At 49.7% G+C, this 18,443-nt stretch overlaps 1 protein-coding gene across 1 annotated transcript in view; it reads left to right on the top strand.

Moving 5' to 3' along the window:
* The window catches only part of cacna1ea (calcium channel, voltage-dependent, R type, alpha 1E subunit a), a gene marked incomplete at both ends in the record, with an annotated part of 139,103 nt that overhangs the window by 66,923 nt on the left and 53,737 nt on the right, over nt 1–18,443 (top strand). Inside the window, 2 exons of the mRNA XM_083647225.1 lie at nt 14,738–14,841; nt 15,625–15,783. Coding sequence (XP_083503351.1) covers nt 14,738–14,841; nt 15,625–15,783 — 263 coding nt within the window. The remainder of the gene's footprint in view (nt 1–14,737; nt 14,842–15,624; nt 15,784–18,443) is intronic.

The raw sequence follows: 18,443 nt of genomic DNA, 5'->3' as shown, positions 1-18,443 counted from the left end.
TCGAACTCAAGCTCTCACTAGTGCCTCCATTCAACCGACCTTGCTGCCGGGAGCACCCCACAGGGCGACCCGAAAGGCACCGGTGAACCACGGCCATATGGCAACGTTTATGCCTAACCGTCTGACATATTAGAGTGGCAACGATACTACTTTCTTGCCACCGACAGCACCGCGTGCGCGAACTGCGCACCGGACACGTCGAGACTGTAGTACCTGACAAAAGTGTGATGAGAGGACCATGAGGCCGCGGCACACATGTCCTCCACCGACACACCGCGCAACATCGCAGAGGATGTCGCAACACCTCGCGTAGAAAGCGCCTTGATACCCTCCTGGGGAACCTTGCCCACGGCAAAGTATGCCAACGCGATCGCCTCCACTATCCAGTGTGATAAGCGATCCTTGGAAAGGGGTCCGCCCTGGGCCCTTTGCCCAAAGCAAACCAACAGCTGATCTGTAAAGCGTAAAGAACGCGTCCTGGCCACATAGGCCGAGAGCACCCTTACGGGGCACAGCATGAGCAAACGTCTCTCCTCGCCCGTCTCTAACTGAACGGCGGGGGACAGAATGCTGATAAGTCTATGACCATAGACCTAAAGCTGACATTAATAATCTTAGGTTGGTAAGCCGGGTTAGGTCGCAACGTAACCCTGCGCCCATCATTACCACACAGGCCTGCTGCACCGAGAGGGCAATCAGGTCACCAACTCTCTTTCCTGACGACAAGGCCAGCAGCAGCGCGGTCTTTAAAGACAGAACCCTTAAATCGGCGGAGTCCAAGGGCTCAAACGGATGACCCGTTAGCCCGTCCAGCACCGTAACCAGGTCCGATTTGGGGGGAAAAACGCACCGCGACGGCGGGCGCAGTTTACGCGCCCCCTTCATGAGGCGCAAGACCAAAGGGTACGCCCCCACGGGGCTCCCTTCAATTCCCCTATGGCACGCAGAATCGCGGCTACGTACACCTTAAACGACTGCGGGGACTGACCCGCGTCAAGCAGGCTCTGAAGGAAACAGAGAACTGGTCGCACACTGCAGTTCACTGGATCCACGCCCTTACTTGCTGCATAGTGCATCCCACATTATCAGGCAAGCCCTGGGCTAGCAACTGGTCCGGTTCAGGAGCCAGACCGCTAGATTCCACCTGCCTGGGGAGGGGTGGAACACCTCCCCCTCCGCCTGGGATAGGAGATCGGCCCGTAACGACAATGCCCAGGGCGGATCTTGCGCCAGGGAGCCCAGGTCCGCAAACCATGTCTGCCTGTGCCAAACAGACTAAAACGAGCCAGAGGCGCTGTTCCCTCACCCTGTCCAACACCTGACGGATCAGGGGGGGGTCGGGGGAAACGCATAGAGCCCCTCCCTCGGCCACGCGTGCGCTTTTAGCGCATCATGACCTAACGGGGGCTGTCCTCCTGGATCGAGAACCACAGTGGGCAGTGTGTCGCGCGCCGCGATGCGAGAGATCGACGCAGGCGCGACCAACCCTGGCCCAAACCTGTTCCATCACCCGAGGGTGGAGGCACCACTCCGTATAACGGGGATTGCCTCGAGACAGCAGGCCGGTCGTAACTCCGCCGTGCCGGCAGATAGACCGCTGACACTGAAAGGAGACGGGGATACACCACAGGTGAATCCCCGCTATGGTTCAGCGCCCCCGACCGCACACCGCCCTGTTTGTTCAGGTGGGCGATCGCTGCCCTATTGTCCGAGCGAATCAGCACATGGTGCCCATGTGTGAGCCGCTGGAAGTGTTACCTCCGCAGGCCGGGGGGACTGCGGAGGCAACGTTCTCTTTCGAGTCTGGCCGCACGCGGACTTGTCCGGCAGTGCGGTCCCCAAGAGAGCTCCCAACCAACAATGGGCCTGCGGCGCCATTGATGGTGGGCTTGTCCTGAGGCAGAGCCCGGCGAATCACCTTCAGCTCTAGCACGTTTATGTGGCGAAGCTCCTGAGCCTCCCACCGGCCGTTCGCCGAAAAATGCCCGCAAATCGCACCCCCTCCCCAGAGGGAGGCGTTTGTGCGAATCACCATCCTGAGCGGGACAGGGCCCCACCGAGTACCTCTCGAGAGGTAACGGGGGTCCGCCCATATAGCCAGCGCCTGCCAGGCCTGACCTGTCAGAGGAACCCTGCAATGACGGTCCCCGGCCGAGTCCAGGCGAAGCCTGAGAACCATATTTGGACCACGAGAGCATGTGTAGCCTCCCTAGCGGGAGCACATGCAGTGCTGAGGCCATCAGGCCCAACATCACTGTGCACTGATGCACTGACACCGAGGGCACAGACCTAACGTCCTTGGCTTGCTGTCCGAACCGTGCGAGCCTGTCGCTCTGGCGAAAGGCTCGCAGGAAGTATAGCTCGAGCCCCAGGAAGGTCGCCGCCTGCGCTGGGACGAGGCAACTCTTCTGCCAGTTCACCAAAAACCCTAAGGTTTGCCGGTGATTGGTCACCACCTTGGTATGTTCCGCGGCACAGACCCTCGAGTCGGCCGCTAAGAGAACGTCGTGAGATATAGGAAGACGCGGATCCCCCTCGGCCGAGGGGAGCCACGGCTGTCTCCACGCACACCGTGAGGGTTCGCGGGCTCAAAGACATGCCGAATGGCAAGCCACAGAACTCGTAAGCCTTCCCCAGGAAGGAGAACCTCAGGTATTTCCTGTGTCTCCTGACCATGTGGACATGGAAGACCGCACCTTCCAGATCCCTGGAAGTAAGAAATCCCCCTGTCTCAACTTGAACAGGCGGGGAAGAGAGCATTCGGGATGGGACTTCCTCAGCGTCTTGTTGAGACGCCGAAGGTCCAATTTTGGACGCATGGAGCCGTCCATGGCCTCCTCCTCCACGGCCAGATCGGGGGTCCCGTCGAACGTGGGTGGGCAAACTGTAGCGCGTATCCCCTCTGGAGGGTGCGCCGTAATGGGGACGGGGGAACATAGATGCTCCCAGGCATCGAGCCTGTTGGACAAGATGGTCTCTTGTGGCCAACGGAGCGGAACCCGTTCCACCACTCCGATCATACTCTCTCCCTCAATGTCCCCATAGGAGACAGTGAACGGTCATCAAAAGCAGAGAGCATATGAACTGAATCAAGTCTCTCTGCCCGCTTCGCGCTCAGAAAAGAGTATCACCGTCTCATCGTCGTGGATAGCGAGACTGAACATTTTAGAAACACATTTCTCAAGTTAGAAACTATAGAAATGATCCCTGAAATATAGTCATGAGCATATTGCTGGGCACCGGGACCTTTCGATCCGGTGCCCTGATGGGGGGGCGGGACGTGAGAGGCTACGCCCCCCCGCCGCATGGACAGTTCCGTAGAAGCTGTGCATGCTGGGGGAGAACTTCTTACGCAAGCTCCGCCTACTGACGCGCTGTTGTATCGAAGGCTCCCTGCACTTGCAGGGGGCGCCCCTACAAGGGAGTGCGACCCATGGAGAGCTCCCAACCACCCTGGGCCTTGGGCACCAAGGGCGGTGGGCTTGTCCTTAGAGCTACAAGCCAAAGGCTGGCACTGAGCCCAGACCTTGGCGAGCTGTAAGCCCTGCTGGACGCGTAGCGCCAGCAAGGAGCAGTATGTCTATTGTAGTGGAGGTATCTCGCGCCCAATGTACTTAGCACACAGGTACTAACTGCACGGGTGCACGCCAGCTATCTGCAAAATGCTATCGTTCTGTGCTAAACAGTACTAATATTGCTATCTGCACCTATGCAAGGCAAGCTAGCTTTAACACTTCTTTGAGAGCGGACCTTGGTCAGCTCTAAAGAGCTTAGCTGCGGACAAGACCGAAGGTTCAAGGCGCCTGTGCAGCGTGCTCGTGCCCAAGGCCGAACACGCACTTAACGTGCCGATTCATACTCGGCCAAGTAGTTTTACACACGGCCCATCCCCTCCCTGACCTTCCCTGCTCAGTAGCAAGAGGAAGCAGGAAGCTAACCACTAATAGCAAGCTCCCGCAGGGCGCACCCTATTAGCGGGAGTACTGCTTAAGCAAGCTAGCAAGAAGCACAGGCTAGACAGTAAGCAACCCGGAGGCTAGCGAACGTGCGCGTGCAATGGTAACGTAAGCGGCAATAGCCCATCCCGAAGGGGGGGCACCAATGCCCACAACCTGTTAACCCGAGAGAACAGACGTGGAAGCCACTAGCTAAGCTAGCATAAGCACTGAGAGACAAGCGTGCGCTAACACAAGCCTGCGCACAGGCCGGTGCAGCGCGTCTCTACCCTGAGTAACACGGGGAAGCAAGCGTGACCGCAAGCAAAGGCCAGCGGCCCGCGAAGCTAGTCAATCTCAGAAGAAACTCCTCAGCGGGAGTTGCAATCTAGTAGATGCTAATTGCACGAGGCAAGCAACACTTAGCAGACACGCAAGCTGGCTAAGATGGCGTAAGTACTGAGAGAAGCGGCCCACACAAGGTGCGGGGCGAGCTCACCTAGCTAGCGAATCGCCCAGCTAAAATCTCAGACGCCAGTAAAAGCTACACTACATTTATGTAGGTTTCAAATGAATTGTGCCGGTCGTAACCGGCCAGTAGCCTCACAGCTAATACAGCACCTAGCTGTTCCCCCCTCTCTCTGCTAACAGGAAAACGGGGTTACACATCGCTAGATACTGGCTGCACGGGAGCAAGCTAGCTAACTAGCTATTTCACTGAAGAGCATGGCTACTAGCTACTACTCTCGCTTAAGGCGCGCACTACACAGAGGTAGCTGGCGCGAAGTACTTAGCACACAGACACTAACTGCACGTGTGCACGTTAGCTATCTGCCACAATAACCGGGTGCGTTACCCTGTCTGGGGACGCAGCCAGATATGGAGTGCTACAAGGTAGTCCAAGCTAGCTGCACTGAGCAAACTAGCTAACTATCTAACGCGCGCGCTCTACAGCCGGCGTTCCTAAAGTACCTAGCAACAGAAACAACCGCACGGATGCAGCTAGCTATCTGTGACAACTGTGCTATTTAGCCTGTTGTTCTAGTGCTAACGGTACAAGCTATTCTGCATGTATGCAAACCTAGCTAGAGTTATGAGTGCAGACCTGAGTCATGCGCTCAAGCCTAACAACGTTACCCCGTTTCCGGGGAAACGTTTCACATCAACTGCACGGCGGCAGCTACAGTAACAACAGTTAACTAAGGAAGATACTCTTAGCTTTTTAGATGACTTGTTCCGACGCCGCAGGGTGAAGGGTACAGGGTCGGTCTCCGAAGCCTGCTTTATCCCGTCCACGCGACCCTCTTGAGGTGGGCAAGTCAGCCGGAACGAGCCTAGTATCTAAAGCTATATAATATAACTCCTCGTTAACCGCGGAGCTTTCACAAAACACGTCTTCACAGCGGGTGGAAGAAAGCGGAAGTGATTATTCCCTGGGCTGGCAGGACGTGACGTAGTCACGTGGATCCGTGTCAGTCCCAGGGGGTACCACGCCACCTACGGGTGGGTGGTCAGGTTTTAATGAAAAGTAATTTTGGAGCAAAATAACAGTCTTCCATAGGGCTGCGTTGCAGCGTTTAAGGCACTAGTGAGAGCTTGAGTTCGAAACGAAGTAAAACTGAAGGTAATACCTTGTTCCACTGATTATTCCACTGCAACCCAATGATAGCAGCACCCACTGTTCTCTCTGTTTGTCTGTTCTCTCTTTGTTAAACTCTTTGTCTGGTCCGATCTAGCTGCCCAATACACTTTAAAGCAAAATTCACATGTATTATTCCAACCATCAAGCATCTGCTGGTCACTAATTGAGACCTTGGGCAGGGTTAATGAATGAAGTCAGAGGGGCATCGTCGACTGGGGATTCAGAAGTGTATAACCTGAGAATAAAAGGGTTTAAAGATGTTGTTGATCACATGGCTCAGATAGAGCCTGTTTCATCCCGTATTTGAGTAATTCGATTTGTGGCTAACTTAGGGCCAACAGTACTGGACTGGTGGCCTGCCTTGTCTCCATGTTCGTAGTGTACATAGACCCCCGCGAGTGGAGGAGTCGTCGTTAGTCAGTAAAAGATCAAGTTCAGGTTTAAGTGTCATCCTATAACTTAGCAATAGAAGTGTCTAGGTCCTTCTGGCATACTCTATGTCTATGGAGTTTATTAGTGTCAGCTGTATGTGAAATAATCTTACCTCTGATAAAAGCCTTACGTTTTCCCACAGTAGGGAAGCGCAATTCACTTCATTTTGGTTGGTCTCCCAGAAAAATGTAATTTACTCTGAGATGTGTTCACAGAAGTTTTTGTCGGTTAGTAAAAGGAGCTGCCAAGGTCTAAATCGTCAAGGTGGAGAGCCAAGATTACAGTTAAATGGTCTGAAATGGTTATCGGGAAGTATTAGTCTCGCTGGCCAGCCTCCTCTCGCTTCTGTCCGAGGAGTCTGGCGCCGCAGGTCTCCATAACTGGGACAAACCCTCCCCTGCTCTACTCTGCTCTCCCATTTGAGCTACTGTTTCGGTGGCAGCCGGATGTCCGCTCCTGGCTTATTAGAAGCTCTGTCATTGGCTCCGACCATGTCAATCAGAGCGGCTTCCGCTCCCTCCTCCCTGTGTGTCGTTGTAAATAGTGCCCTGCCGCCGCAGTGAAAACAACAACGCTAACTAGCTAGCAAGCTAACGGCAGAAACCTACACGCTAGCTCGTTGCTACACGCTGAAAACGGCAAGTTGGATTGTTTGAAACTATTTTCCAAGGGCACTGCCGCTAAGCGCCGCCCATCGCAATCCCACTATGGAGACCTGCGGCGCCAGACTCCTCGGACGGAAGGGAGGGGAGGCTGGCCAGCGAGACTAGGAAGTATTGAGTGGGTATGCATGTTTGTTTGTTTATTTATTTATTTATTTATTTATTTATTTATTTATTTATTTATTTATTTATTTATTTATTTATTTATGTCATCAGTGGCATCTAGGCCTGATGCTCTTGGCCACCAGAGGCCACTGGACTTTTGGTGCCTCTTGTGTGCTCCTCCCCTAGTTTTGTGCTAGTGATTTCTTTCTTTGTATCCTGATTGAAGTCCTGTTTTAAGTTAAGTTAAGTTATCCTTTATTTATCCACATGAGGAAATTCATCCTCTGCATTTGACCCATCCTCTACTAGGAACCCTACTAGAACTAGGAGCAGTGGACAGCCGCAGTGCAGCGCCTGGGGACCAACTCCAGCTCGATTGCCAGTGCCTTGGTCAGGAGCACTGACACGAGTATTAACCCTTACGCTAACATACATGTCTTTGATAGTGGGAGGAAACCCGGAGGAAACCCACACGAACATGGGGAGAACATGCAAACTCCACACAGAAAGGACCAGGGTTCGAACCCGCGACCTTCTTGCTGTGAGGCAACAGTGCTAACCACTGAGCCACCGTGCCATGTTTCAGGCTTCAGTAAATCAAGTAATCAAGTAAATCTTGAATCCTGCCTGCTGCCTTGCGTGTTTTGCACTTGGGTCCACATACCCTCAACATCCTGACAATTTATTTCTTTATTTTGCTGGTACTGATGCAACCTACTGCAAGCCAGACTGCTAGCTCGTACAATACATGCTGACTCACTGTGATATGGTATGTCTACTGTCTATTGTACAGTATATCTTGTACGGTCTCCTTGCACTGAATGTGAGGTCCTGTTGTCCCTACACACTGTATGCTTATATATATATATATATATATATATATATATATATATATATATATATATATATATATACAGTATATATATATACAGTATATATATATATATATATTATTATTATGTTGGAGCCCCGTGTTACCTCCAGCTGGTTCAGGCGTCCGTACAGGCACAATTGGCCGTGTCTGCGGTGGGATTTGTATGTGTCCTGGTCGCCGCACTAGTGCCTCCTCTGGTCGGTCGGGGTGCCTGTTCAGAAGGGAGGGGAACTGGGGGGAATCCTCCCACACGCTACGTCCTGCCGGTGAAACTCCTCACGGTCAGATGAAAAGAAGCGGCTGGCGACTGCACATGTATCTGAGGAAGCACGTGCTAGTCATCTACAACTCTCCCCAGATCGGCAGATCAGCAACGACCGGGACAGCGGCTGGAATTGGCCAAGTACAATTAAGGATAATTGGATAAACACTTTTTCCCAAAATAAAGTTTGAACGAACTTTAATTGCCCGCAAAATGTTCGAATATATTTGAAGTTTTTTGGTTAATTAATTATTATTATTTTCTTTTTTTGCAGGCCAGGCCACCGGGCATCGGCCCGACGTGCCCGATTATGCAGTCCGCGCCTGCCGGTTACATCGTATAAATATATATAATATAATATAAAATATTAAAAGAATATTTAAAAAAATCCTCAGCTGTCATGGTCCAGTCAGTCAGCTCCTCTCCGCTGCTGTGTTAGCTTGGATGCTCACAGTCACAACACTGCCTCACAAACTTGGCTGCATCCAACTCGAGACAACTTTTCAGACCCTGGAGACAATCTTTCTCAGAAGAGACTAACGCAACAAATCTGGAGACTTTTTCTGACATGGGATTAACATTACCAGCAAGCAGCAGTTGGTTCATTTTGGTTAATAAAAAAAATAAAAAAAAATAAAAAATAAATCGAACAGGTCAATTATACATTCGAACATGCCCTCCTCCTCCACATTCAAAGTTAAATTCGAATTTCGAATAAAAAGTGACAGCCCTAGTTCCTGCACCAAAGACTGAATTCCTTGCACTTGATAAACAGCATGAACCTAATTCTGATTTGTGATTTTGACACATATTATTGTATAGTATTCTTACAATATTGAAGGTGCGCTCACATCTATGAGCTTTGCTGCTTGACAGTGACGCGGGGCATAAGTCACAGCGTGATCAGTATCACGGCGTGGCCGTTGTCATGACAGATCTGTCACACAGCGGGGAGCTGTCATTAGTGCAGGGTATGTCAGTGTTACTCACTTATCAAGGCTGACAGCTCAGACCAGAGGATACGCTCAGTTCACTGTGGGGATAATGGCTGCCGATAAGAGCAGGGCGAGGGAAGCTGACACTGTCTAACACTTGGACAGCCCCTGGTGACTAAAGGTGACTCTTTTAGCGCGTGGGTGGGTTAGACCAGGACGCTGTAGGTGTGTGTCGTCTCTGGCATCAATTCAAGTGCTCATATAAGTGGCCTCTAAGATTCAGGTGGCAGCCAAGCCCCCCTGACTCTTCTCTCTGTTCTTTTCCAACAAGAACACAGGTTTCCTGCACATATCAAAGGTTTGCGTTGCTGACCCCCCCCATGTTGAGTAATGTAAAACACTTTTACCTGTGTGTGTGTGTGTGTGTGTGTGTGTGTGTGTGTGTGTGTGTGTGTGTGAGAGAGAGAGAGAGAGAGAGAGAGAGAGAGAGAGAGAGAGAGAGAGAGGAAAGATACCAGGATGTCCACTGACTAACGGTGGACTAAATGAGGAGGCCATTTTTAGACCCTCCATCCCTTCGTCTCCATAACAACTAAAGAGCAGCCAGGACTGACTAATGGTTTGGTGAAGGAAGAGGGGGATGAGATGACAGAGGTGGGGTGTGGGGGGAACAGAAAGAGTGATAGGGGGGAAGAAGAGCGAGGGAGAGAGAAGTGGGGTGAAGAAGAGTGGAGGAAAAGGGCAGGGTCCGAGCCGGTGACACGGGGAGGGTCCGAGGTGACACGGGGAGGGTCCGAGGTGACACGGGGAGGGTCCGAGCCGGTGACACGGGGAGGGTCCGAGGTGACACGGGGAGGGTCCGAGGTGACACGGGGAGGGTCCGAGGTGACACGGGGAGGGAGCAAATCCGAAAAGGAAGAGGTAGAGTAGAGCCGGAGAGAGGTGCGAGGCTCAGGAGGATATTTCTATATTTGTGTCGATGATGGTGAGCTATTTTAAACTCTCTCTCTCTCTCTCACTCTCTCACTCCCTCTCTCTATCATCTCTTAATTAAATCAGATGACACCCCATGTCTCCCAACACTACGGTTGTGACTAATTCTCACCACTATACGCCACAGGAATCTAATTGTGTGTCTGTGATCCTGTGCTTCCCGCTGCGTGTTGTTCAAATATGCAATCATCTGATAGCAAAATTTGTGAAGGTGCTATGGGGAGCGCTTAAATTGCTGCGTGTGTATATCATCTGACCCGGTGCCATGGGGGAGGGGGGGGGGAGGGTACATACATGGGGCAGCCATATTTGTCCGTTGGTTGTTAAGAGATTTATTCGATTTGACCCTCAATGCACCTTGTACGTGATCATGTGATTAAAGAAAACCAACTGACCGACTGACACCGGAGCTGCTGGTTGTAGCTGAAAAGGTAAAACCGCTTTGCTTGCTAAATAGTTAGCCTAGCTTAGCTTTGCTTAGCCAAACAGCAGAAGGCTTTGTAAGAAAGAAAAAAAAACACCGTAGTGACCCCAGGCGAGGCCAAGCAAGGTCAGAACGGGCCCACAGCCCCCCGCAGCTCCTACTGCTCCTGTCGATCTATGGAACAGAGGAGCCAGCGCAGGTGCACCTACAATCCTGCCTTAACCCTATACTATATAATATCCCAAAACAATCGTTTAACAGAAGCTGATTTAATAGGAGATAGTGGCAACAATATTGAGAAGTTGCTGCTGGTGCTACCGTTGTTTCCATGTCAGAACGTGAAGTTTAGTATTGGGTCTAGTGCTCTAATGCCGACAAACTGAGGAAAGGTAAGACAGAATTAACTGGTTTGTTTTCCTGCTGGTTTGGCATGTCAGAAACAGATGCGTTTAGGCTCTTTGCATAATGGGCTGCACGGCGCCGTCCCCGGTACTGAATGGAGCAGAGGAGAGATAGACAGAACACATCACTTGGGATCAGCCTGCTTTTCATGGTTTCCTAAATTGAACTTTCGGCCCTAATAGGCTATGTTTCCATTGTTGCAATCCACAGAATGGAAACGACAGGGAAGTGTAGTTTTGGTGATCATCACAGAGAGAGAGAGAGAGAGGGGGGCGGGGGGGAGCAGAGAGCGAGAGAGCTGCTCCATGGCGTGAACAGAAAGAGAGACAAAACAATCTGATCATCTCCTTCAAGCGGTGCAGCCACTTCTATAAGTGACGATGTGTGTTTGTGGGTGAGAGTGAGAGTGAGAGTGAGAGTGTGCACCGGGTGTGTTTGTGGGTGAGAGTGTGCACCGGGATGTGTGGATGAGATTTAGCCTAGGCACCGCCCCCAGCTGCAAAGACAGCTGAGACACAGGCGTAGAGAGAGAGAGAGCATCTCGAGGACGATAGCGTTTCAAAGCCCACCTGCTGATGTGGGCTTTGCTGTTTACTATACTGTATAAAAATACTTCCCCCCTCGCCATTTTAACTGCCGTCTCAGTCACTTCAACCTGGCGCTGAGCCTGGTACATTGAGGATACAAAATACAATCTTCCTCAAATTCGAGACAACCCCACGTCTCGGCCACCTTAGCAATCATTATTTAATTTGTTTCATCCCCTTCATCTGCGTCTCCTCTTCATGATTGGAGTGGATTTAATAGGTGAAATCAATAAGGGATCATAGCTTTCCACTGCATTCACCCGGTCAGTCAATTTCACGAAAGAGCCAGGAGAGAGCAGAGAATGGGCAGATCTTTTGAACCTCTGGCTTCAAGGTTGAGGGGGAAAAGTGTTCTCTCATCGACAACAGAATTCCCTCCACAGCCTTTCTTGTTTTGACCATATTTCTCCATCTCTGCCTTTCACCCGCTAGGTATCCAGCTGAGAGGAGATAGATGTGTGTTCAGGTCAGTGGAGAAAAATGCAGTCGGAGAGAGAAATAGAGGAGAAATAGAGGCACAATTATAGCTGGAAGGAGGGAGAATGAGGGAGAGGGAAAAGAGTAAAAAGACCCAAGGAAGGCAGGTGATGGATAGGTCAGAGGTGCATGATCGATAGGTCAGGTGATGGATAGGTCAGGTGATGGATAGGTCAGGTGATGGATAGGTCAGGTGATGGATAGGTCAGGTCATGGATAGGTCAGGTGATGGATAGGTCAGGTCATGGATAGGTCAGGTGATGGATAGGTCAGGTGATGGATAGGTCAGGTCATGGATAGGTCAGGTGATGGATAGGTCAGGTGATGGATAGGTCAGGTGATGGATAGGTCAGGTGATGGATAGGTCAGGTCATGGATAGGTCAGGTGATGGATAGGTCAGGTCATGGATAGGTCAGGTGATGGATAGGTCAGGTCATGGATAGGTCAGGTGATGGATAGGTCAGGTGATGGATAGGTCAGAGGTGCATGATGGATAGGTCAGGTGATGGATAGGTCAGGTCATGGATAGGTCAGGTGATGGATAGGTCAGATGTGCATGATGGATAGGTCAGGTGATGGATAGGTCAGGTGATGGATAGGTCAGGTGATGGATAGGTCAGGTGATGGATAGGTCAGGTCATGGATAGGTCAGGTCATGGATAGGTCAGGTGATGGATAGGTCAGGTGATGGATAGGTCAGGTCATGGATAGGTCAGGTGGTGGATAGGTCAGGTGATGGATAGGTCAGGTGATGGATAGGTCAGGTGAAGAATAGGTCAGGTGATGGATAGGTCAGGTCATGGATAGGTCAGGTGATGGATAGGTCAGGTGATGGATAGGTCAGGTGATGGATAGGTCAGGTCATGGATAGGTCAGGTGATGGATAGGTCAGGTGATGGATAGGTCAGGTGATGGATAGGTCAGGTCATGGATAGGTCAGGTCATGGATAGGTCAGGTGGTGGATAGGTCAGGTGATGGATAGGTCAGGTGATGGATAGGTCAGGTGAAGAATAGGTCAGGTGATGGATAGGTCAGGTGATGGATAGGTCAGAGGTGCATGATGGATAGGTCAGGTGATGGATAGGTCAGGTGATGGATAGGTCAGGTCATGGATAGGTCAGGTCATGGATAGGTCAGAGGGAGGGAGTGAACGAGTGAAACCAGACGACGGAAAAACTTTATTTCGTCGCAGACGACACACCACGCATGCACAAACGTGCACAGCAGCCAATACACACAAACATGCAATTGGAGGCACCGTGTAATTTGTCCTCCGTGTTTGACCCATCCTGGCTCGTCCTCCTCCATGGTCAGGCCAGGAGCAGTGGGCAGCTGCAGTGAAGGGCGGGAGAACATGCAAACCCCAGACAGAAAGGCCCTTTTGACGAGATAGCCCACCTGGGCACGAGGCACCGAAGGCATGGGGAGACATAACCCCAGTGTCAACAGTGTCCCAGGCGAGAATCAAACCCAGGACCTTCTTGCTGTCAGGCGAGAGTGCGAGACAAGAACGCTACCACTGCGCCACTGTGCGCCACACAAACACCTGGCAAAGTACGGCTTCGGTGTTCCCACTCCAATAGGTATCTCCCGGACCACACACACACATGCACACACGCATGCACACACACGCACACGCACACACACACACACACACACACACACACACACACACACACACACACACACACACACACACACAAGACAAGGTGAAAACAATACCTCAGGTAAAAATGGAACATTTTGAAGGACTTTTGTTTTGGCGTGTGTGTCGGGTCTGTGCATGTTTGTCTGTGAGCTTCATGTCTCTCCAGCCTACGGGTGTTCTGCCTCCCCTTGATGGAGCTTCACCTTCTTTGTTCTCCTAAATAGCAGTTGTCACAGCCGTCCTCTCAGGGAAACGGCCAAAAGCCCCCAAAATCACGCTTGTTGTTTTCTCTCTCTTCGTCTTCACAGCCTGCTGCTGGTGTAGACCCACATGCTCTCACAGTCCATACATACAGCACAGGATCTAACCACCTCCAGCCATGCATCTTAGTGTGTGTGTGTGTGTGTGTGTGTGTGTGTGTGTGTGTGTGTGTGTGTGTGTGTGTGCGTGTGCGTGTGCGTGCATGTGTGCGTGCGTGTGTGTGTGCGTGTGCGTGCGTGTGTGCGTGCGTGTGTGCGTGCGTGTGTGTGTGCGTGTGTGTGTGTGTGTGACTTCACCACTACAGACTGTATTGTAGGGTTGTAGCTGCTGCGGTAGTGGTCCAATCACACATCGCATTAAATCGAAGAACACTTGTCTGGCTGTGAGCAAAACCATACAAATAGTCATTATACCTCCGCCGGCGATACCAGGCCGGAGGCATTATGGATTCGGGTTGTCCGTCGATCCGTATGTCCGTCCGATGTTCGTTAACGCGATATGTGAGGAACGCCTTCATGGAATTTCATCAAATTTGCCTCAAACGTCGACTTGGACTCAAGGATGAACTGATTAGATTTTGGTGGTCAAAGGTCAAAGTTCAAGGCCACTGTGACCTCAGGAACGCCATTCCCAATTTCGTTGACACGATATCTCAGGAATGCCTTGACGGAATTTCTTCCAATTTCGCTCAAACGTCGACTTGGATGCAAGGATGAGCTCATTAGATTTTGGTGGTCAAAGGTCAAGCTCACTTCTTGTTCTAGTTTTTGTCTAGATCTGTGTAGAAAAAGGATCAAATGCAGGTATCGTTTGACTGGAGAAGTTTCAATACTACTTGGTACTGGCTTATTTTGGTCGATATCTTAAAGCTATCGAGTACCAATACCCTATGTGCGCACGTGTGTGTGTGTGTGTGTGTGTGAGAGAGAGAGTCTTAACATAGCTTTGTACATCATACAGAAAAATAATTAAATCGAGGTGTTCATTTGCAAAACAATAACGGTTCATTTCTATGTGTGTGTGTGTGTGTGTGTGTGTGTCCGTGCGTGCGTGCGTGTGTGTGCGTGTGTGTGTGTTTGTGTGTGTGTGTCTGCAGGATCCTGGCCACAGCAGGGGCACATATGAACATCCCTGTAGACCTGCGGACTCTCAGGGCAGTGCGAGTGCTGAGGCCCCTCAAACTGGTCTCAGGCATTCCCAGTGAGTACTACAGCGACACACCACACCACCAGGAGGGGGCAGCACTACAGTAACACAACACCAGCTCAACATCTTCTTATGTCAGGAGGGGGCAGCTCTCTCCTTGCAGGGTTTTTTCCTTCTGCTGAAACTCAAAGGGTTTTTGAAGGATACCAAGGCCATCGTTTTGGGTGAAAATGCCTATGGTTGATATGTTGCACCAATATTCATTTGATCCTTTTCATGCCAAAAAGAAAAGGTGAAAGTAGTACCCATTGCATCCCCCAGAAATGTATATTTTGCTGGGTGGAAAAGCCTTTAGACCTTTACAACCCTTCATTAAAAGCCAGACTAATGAAATTATTTCAGGTGGGGTAGCTCTGTTTAAGGCAGGGTGATTCATCTCACCTGTTCAATGCTAGATGAAACTCTGAGATACTTTATTGCATGAATTCAATTACGAACAAATAAACAAGCAAATAAAATGTGCAAATCAAATCAAATGTCATCACTGTTTTAGCAGGTTTGTTTGTGTAGCTTGGAAGTGGAAGACACTGACATCCAATATCGAATAAAAGGCCAATATCGGCTCAATATATCGGTCTAACCGTAAGGTGTACAATAGACATAAGAGACAAAATCCTTTAGCGATTTATGTGAAAGTAATGGACAGTCTACAAATTATTTTTCTTTAAAACAAATTTATTTTCATTTGACTTTTTCAGTCGCTGTAGTGAGATGTTGCATCAGAGCGTTGTTGTTTTTCCCGTTAGCTCTGTTGGTCACTGTGCGCTCTCCTTCCAGGCCTGCAGATCGTCCTGAAGTCTATCATGAAGGCCATGGTTCCTCTGCTCCAGATCGGCCTGCTGCTCTTCTTTGCCATCCTCATGTTTGCCATCATCGGCCTGGAGTTCTACAGCGGCAGGCTGCACAGTACCTGCACCCCACAGCAGGGAATACTGGGTACTGACATGCTTCATAACTTTATACCTTTAGAACCAGTGTGCTGCACTTACTGTATGTGGTTATACCTACAAGCATACTTGAATACATACATGCACAATCTACAGTACATATACATATACGGTAGATATACACACATATGTACGTACATCCATACATACAGTAGGCTACATACATCCATGTATACAAGACTATGACAGCAATTCAGTGAAGACTGAAGCTGAGCAGAATTTTATAGCAGTTCTTCAAGACAAGACAGAAACAGTATGCATGCCGCTAATGTAGAAAATATTACGGCATGGAATGCATTTGTTGAAGCCATGCGTGGGGGGTCATGGACATCGCCATGATAGCTAGGTTGTGTTTGTCTCTTTTTTTTTGCTGTGTGTTGGAGACTGTCCGCTCATTGATTCTGCCTGGGTCGATATGATCTGAAGAGCACATATATACTGTGTGCTAATACCTTTGTGGGTGGTTGGGGGGGTGGTCCTGGGTGTGTGCGTGCGTGTGTGTGTGCATGTGCGTGTGCGCATACTGTATGCATGCGTCTGTGTGTGTGTGTGTGTGTGTGTGTGTGTGTTTGTGATTATGACAATAGCCAAGAGCATTCCAGACTGCACCTGGAGACTTGATCAAGCCAAACGTGCAGGATTGTCCTGTATAATTACTGTAAAGTCAACAATACAGCATGCTCCATTGTAGATTCACGGTTGTCATTAACCTGTAAGCTGCTCTCATCTTGCTGAAGGTGAATGGGATAACACAGACGGATTGAAGTGATTATTGTCTCTGTCACCGAATGAGCAGCTTACAGAGGAACTCTGGTCCTCCATTCTGTAACAGACATAGGTTTCCTCACTTGTTTAGTCGGTAATCCATCTCATTCTTACTGTCTGACACTTGAATATCTCAAGGCTTTAGCCGACAAGCCTTTTCTGAAGGCACTGTCTGAGAATTGACATCAACAATGAAAGCAATGACGCACATTTCAACTTTAGAACAATGCTGATGTACAACATTGGCTGAGAAGTTGCCATGGTGTTATTGTCAGTGCTGGAAAAGAGTATTCAAATCCTTTAGTTAAGTAATGCAAGATATTGTAAGAGCTTTTCATATGTTTTGCATGTAAAACCATATTCTGCAAAGTGCAAAGTAACTCCCTTCCACCTCTGCTTATTGCAATGATTGCATACTTCTTGCTGCCAGGGAACATTGTAATGCATTTTTGAACCTGGGTCTCAGATTGTTTTTTGTTGTTGGGATGTTGCCCTAATAATTGCCTTGCGGGGGAACGGGGGCACGGTGGCGCACTGGTAGCACCGTCGCCTCACAGCAAGAAGGTCCTGGGTTCGATTCAAGATTTCAAGATTCAATATTTCTATTGTCACTCCGTGGTAGAAGTACGCATGTGTGAAATTCTTATGCTGTGGGCTCCATTACAGACAAGGTGCAGTAGGTAAATAAGTACAAAATAACAGCAAACAACAAATAGAGCACACAATCACAACAACAACAACAACAACAATAGGGCAGTATAGTTAAATAGGGCAAAATGTAAACAGTATTAAAGGTATTAAAATAGAATAAGATGGAATACATATAAAAAGTGTGCAAATGACAATAATCCAGGTGTTTGTGTCATTTATTGAGGAGTGTCGTAGCCTGCAGAAAGAAACTATCCCGCAGACAGTTTGTGCGTGCTTTCAGGACCCTGTATCTTCTCCCTGAGGGCAACAGGGAGAACAGGCTGTTGTGCAGGTGGTTCGTGTCCTTGATGATCTTCCGGGACTTCCTAGCACATGTAGTGCGATTGCATCCACTGTGCTCCTGTTGGGGCAGTATGCAAATTGTAGGGGGTCGTGGTTGGGGTGGAGTATGGGGCACCTGGGATGCTGTGGGCGCTGAGGGTGTGTCCCCAAGCCCATGTCTTCAGTGCCCACTGCCCAGGTGGGCTTGTCAAAAGGGCATTTCTGTGCGGAGTTTGCATGTTTTCCCCGTGCTCCCCTGGGGTTTCCTCCTGATAGGAACCCCCCGCTAAAAACATGCCAAAAAAATGCCTTGTGTATCACAAGCTTTACCGAACTTCTGTCTGTAATTTCTTTTCTTTTTTTCCACATTTTAAATTTGTATAGAACACAAACAAGACAAAACAGACGAACAGGCTCAGACACAGGGGAAAGAAATGAAAAAAAATATATATATATATATATATATATATATAATCAACATTACAAAGTGGTGCCGCCAGCCACCTAAGGTGCTTATGTTCTTGTAAACGATATACCTGGGATCTCACTCAAGGGGTCTATGGGAAGCCAGCCGGGTGAGTCACTCGTCACCCCTAGCCTCGTTGAGGTAGACTAAAAACGGGTCCCAGATAGTTATAAATGTTCTAAGTGCATTGGTTCTCAGGAACCTAAGTCTCTCCATGCATATAACAGAGGTCATGTCCGTCAACCACAATTGGAAAGACGGTGGAGAGGGAGATTTCCATTCCTTCAGAATTTGTTTTTTGGCGACAGTTGTCCCCAGTGTCAGAGACTGTTGCACAACTGTAGGAAAGTTCAGAGAAGACTCCGAGCAGCCGAAGATGGCGAGTTCTGCCTCCGGCTGAAGGGCCACCCCGTTGGCCTTAGAGTACCAGTCAAATATTCTGGCCC

Source organism: Poromitra crassiceps (genome assembly GCF_964638095.1).
Source record: "Poromitra crassiceps genome assembly, chromosome: 12".
Taxonomy (NCBI): Eukaryota; Metazoa; Chordata; class Actinopteri; order Beryciformes; family Melamphaidae; genus Poromitra; species Poromitra crassiceps.
This window is presented reverse-complemented; position numbering and strand designations above follow the sequence as displayed.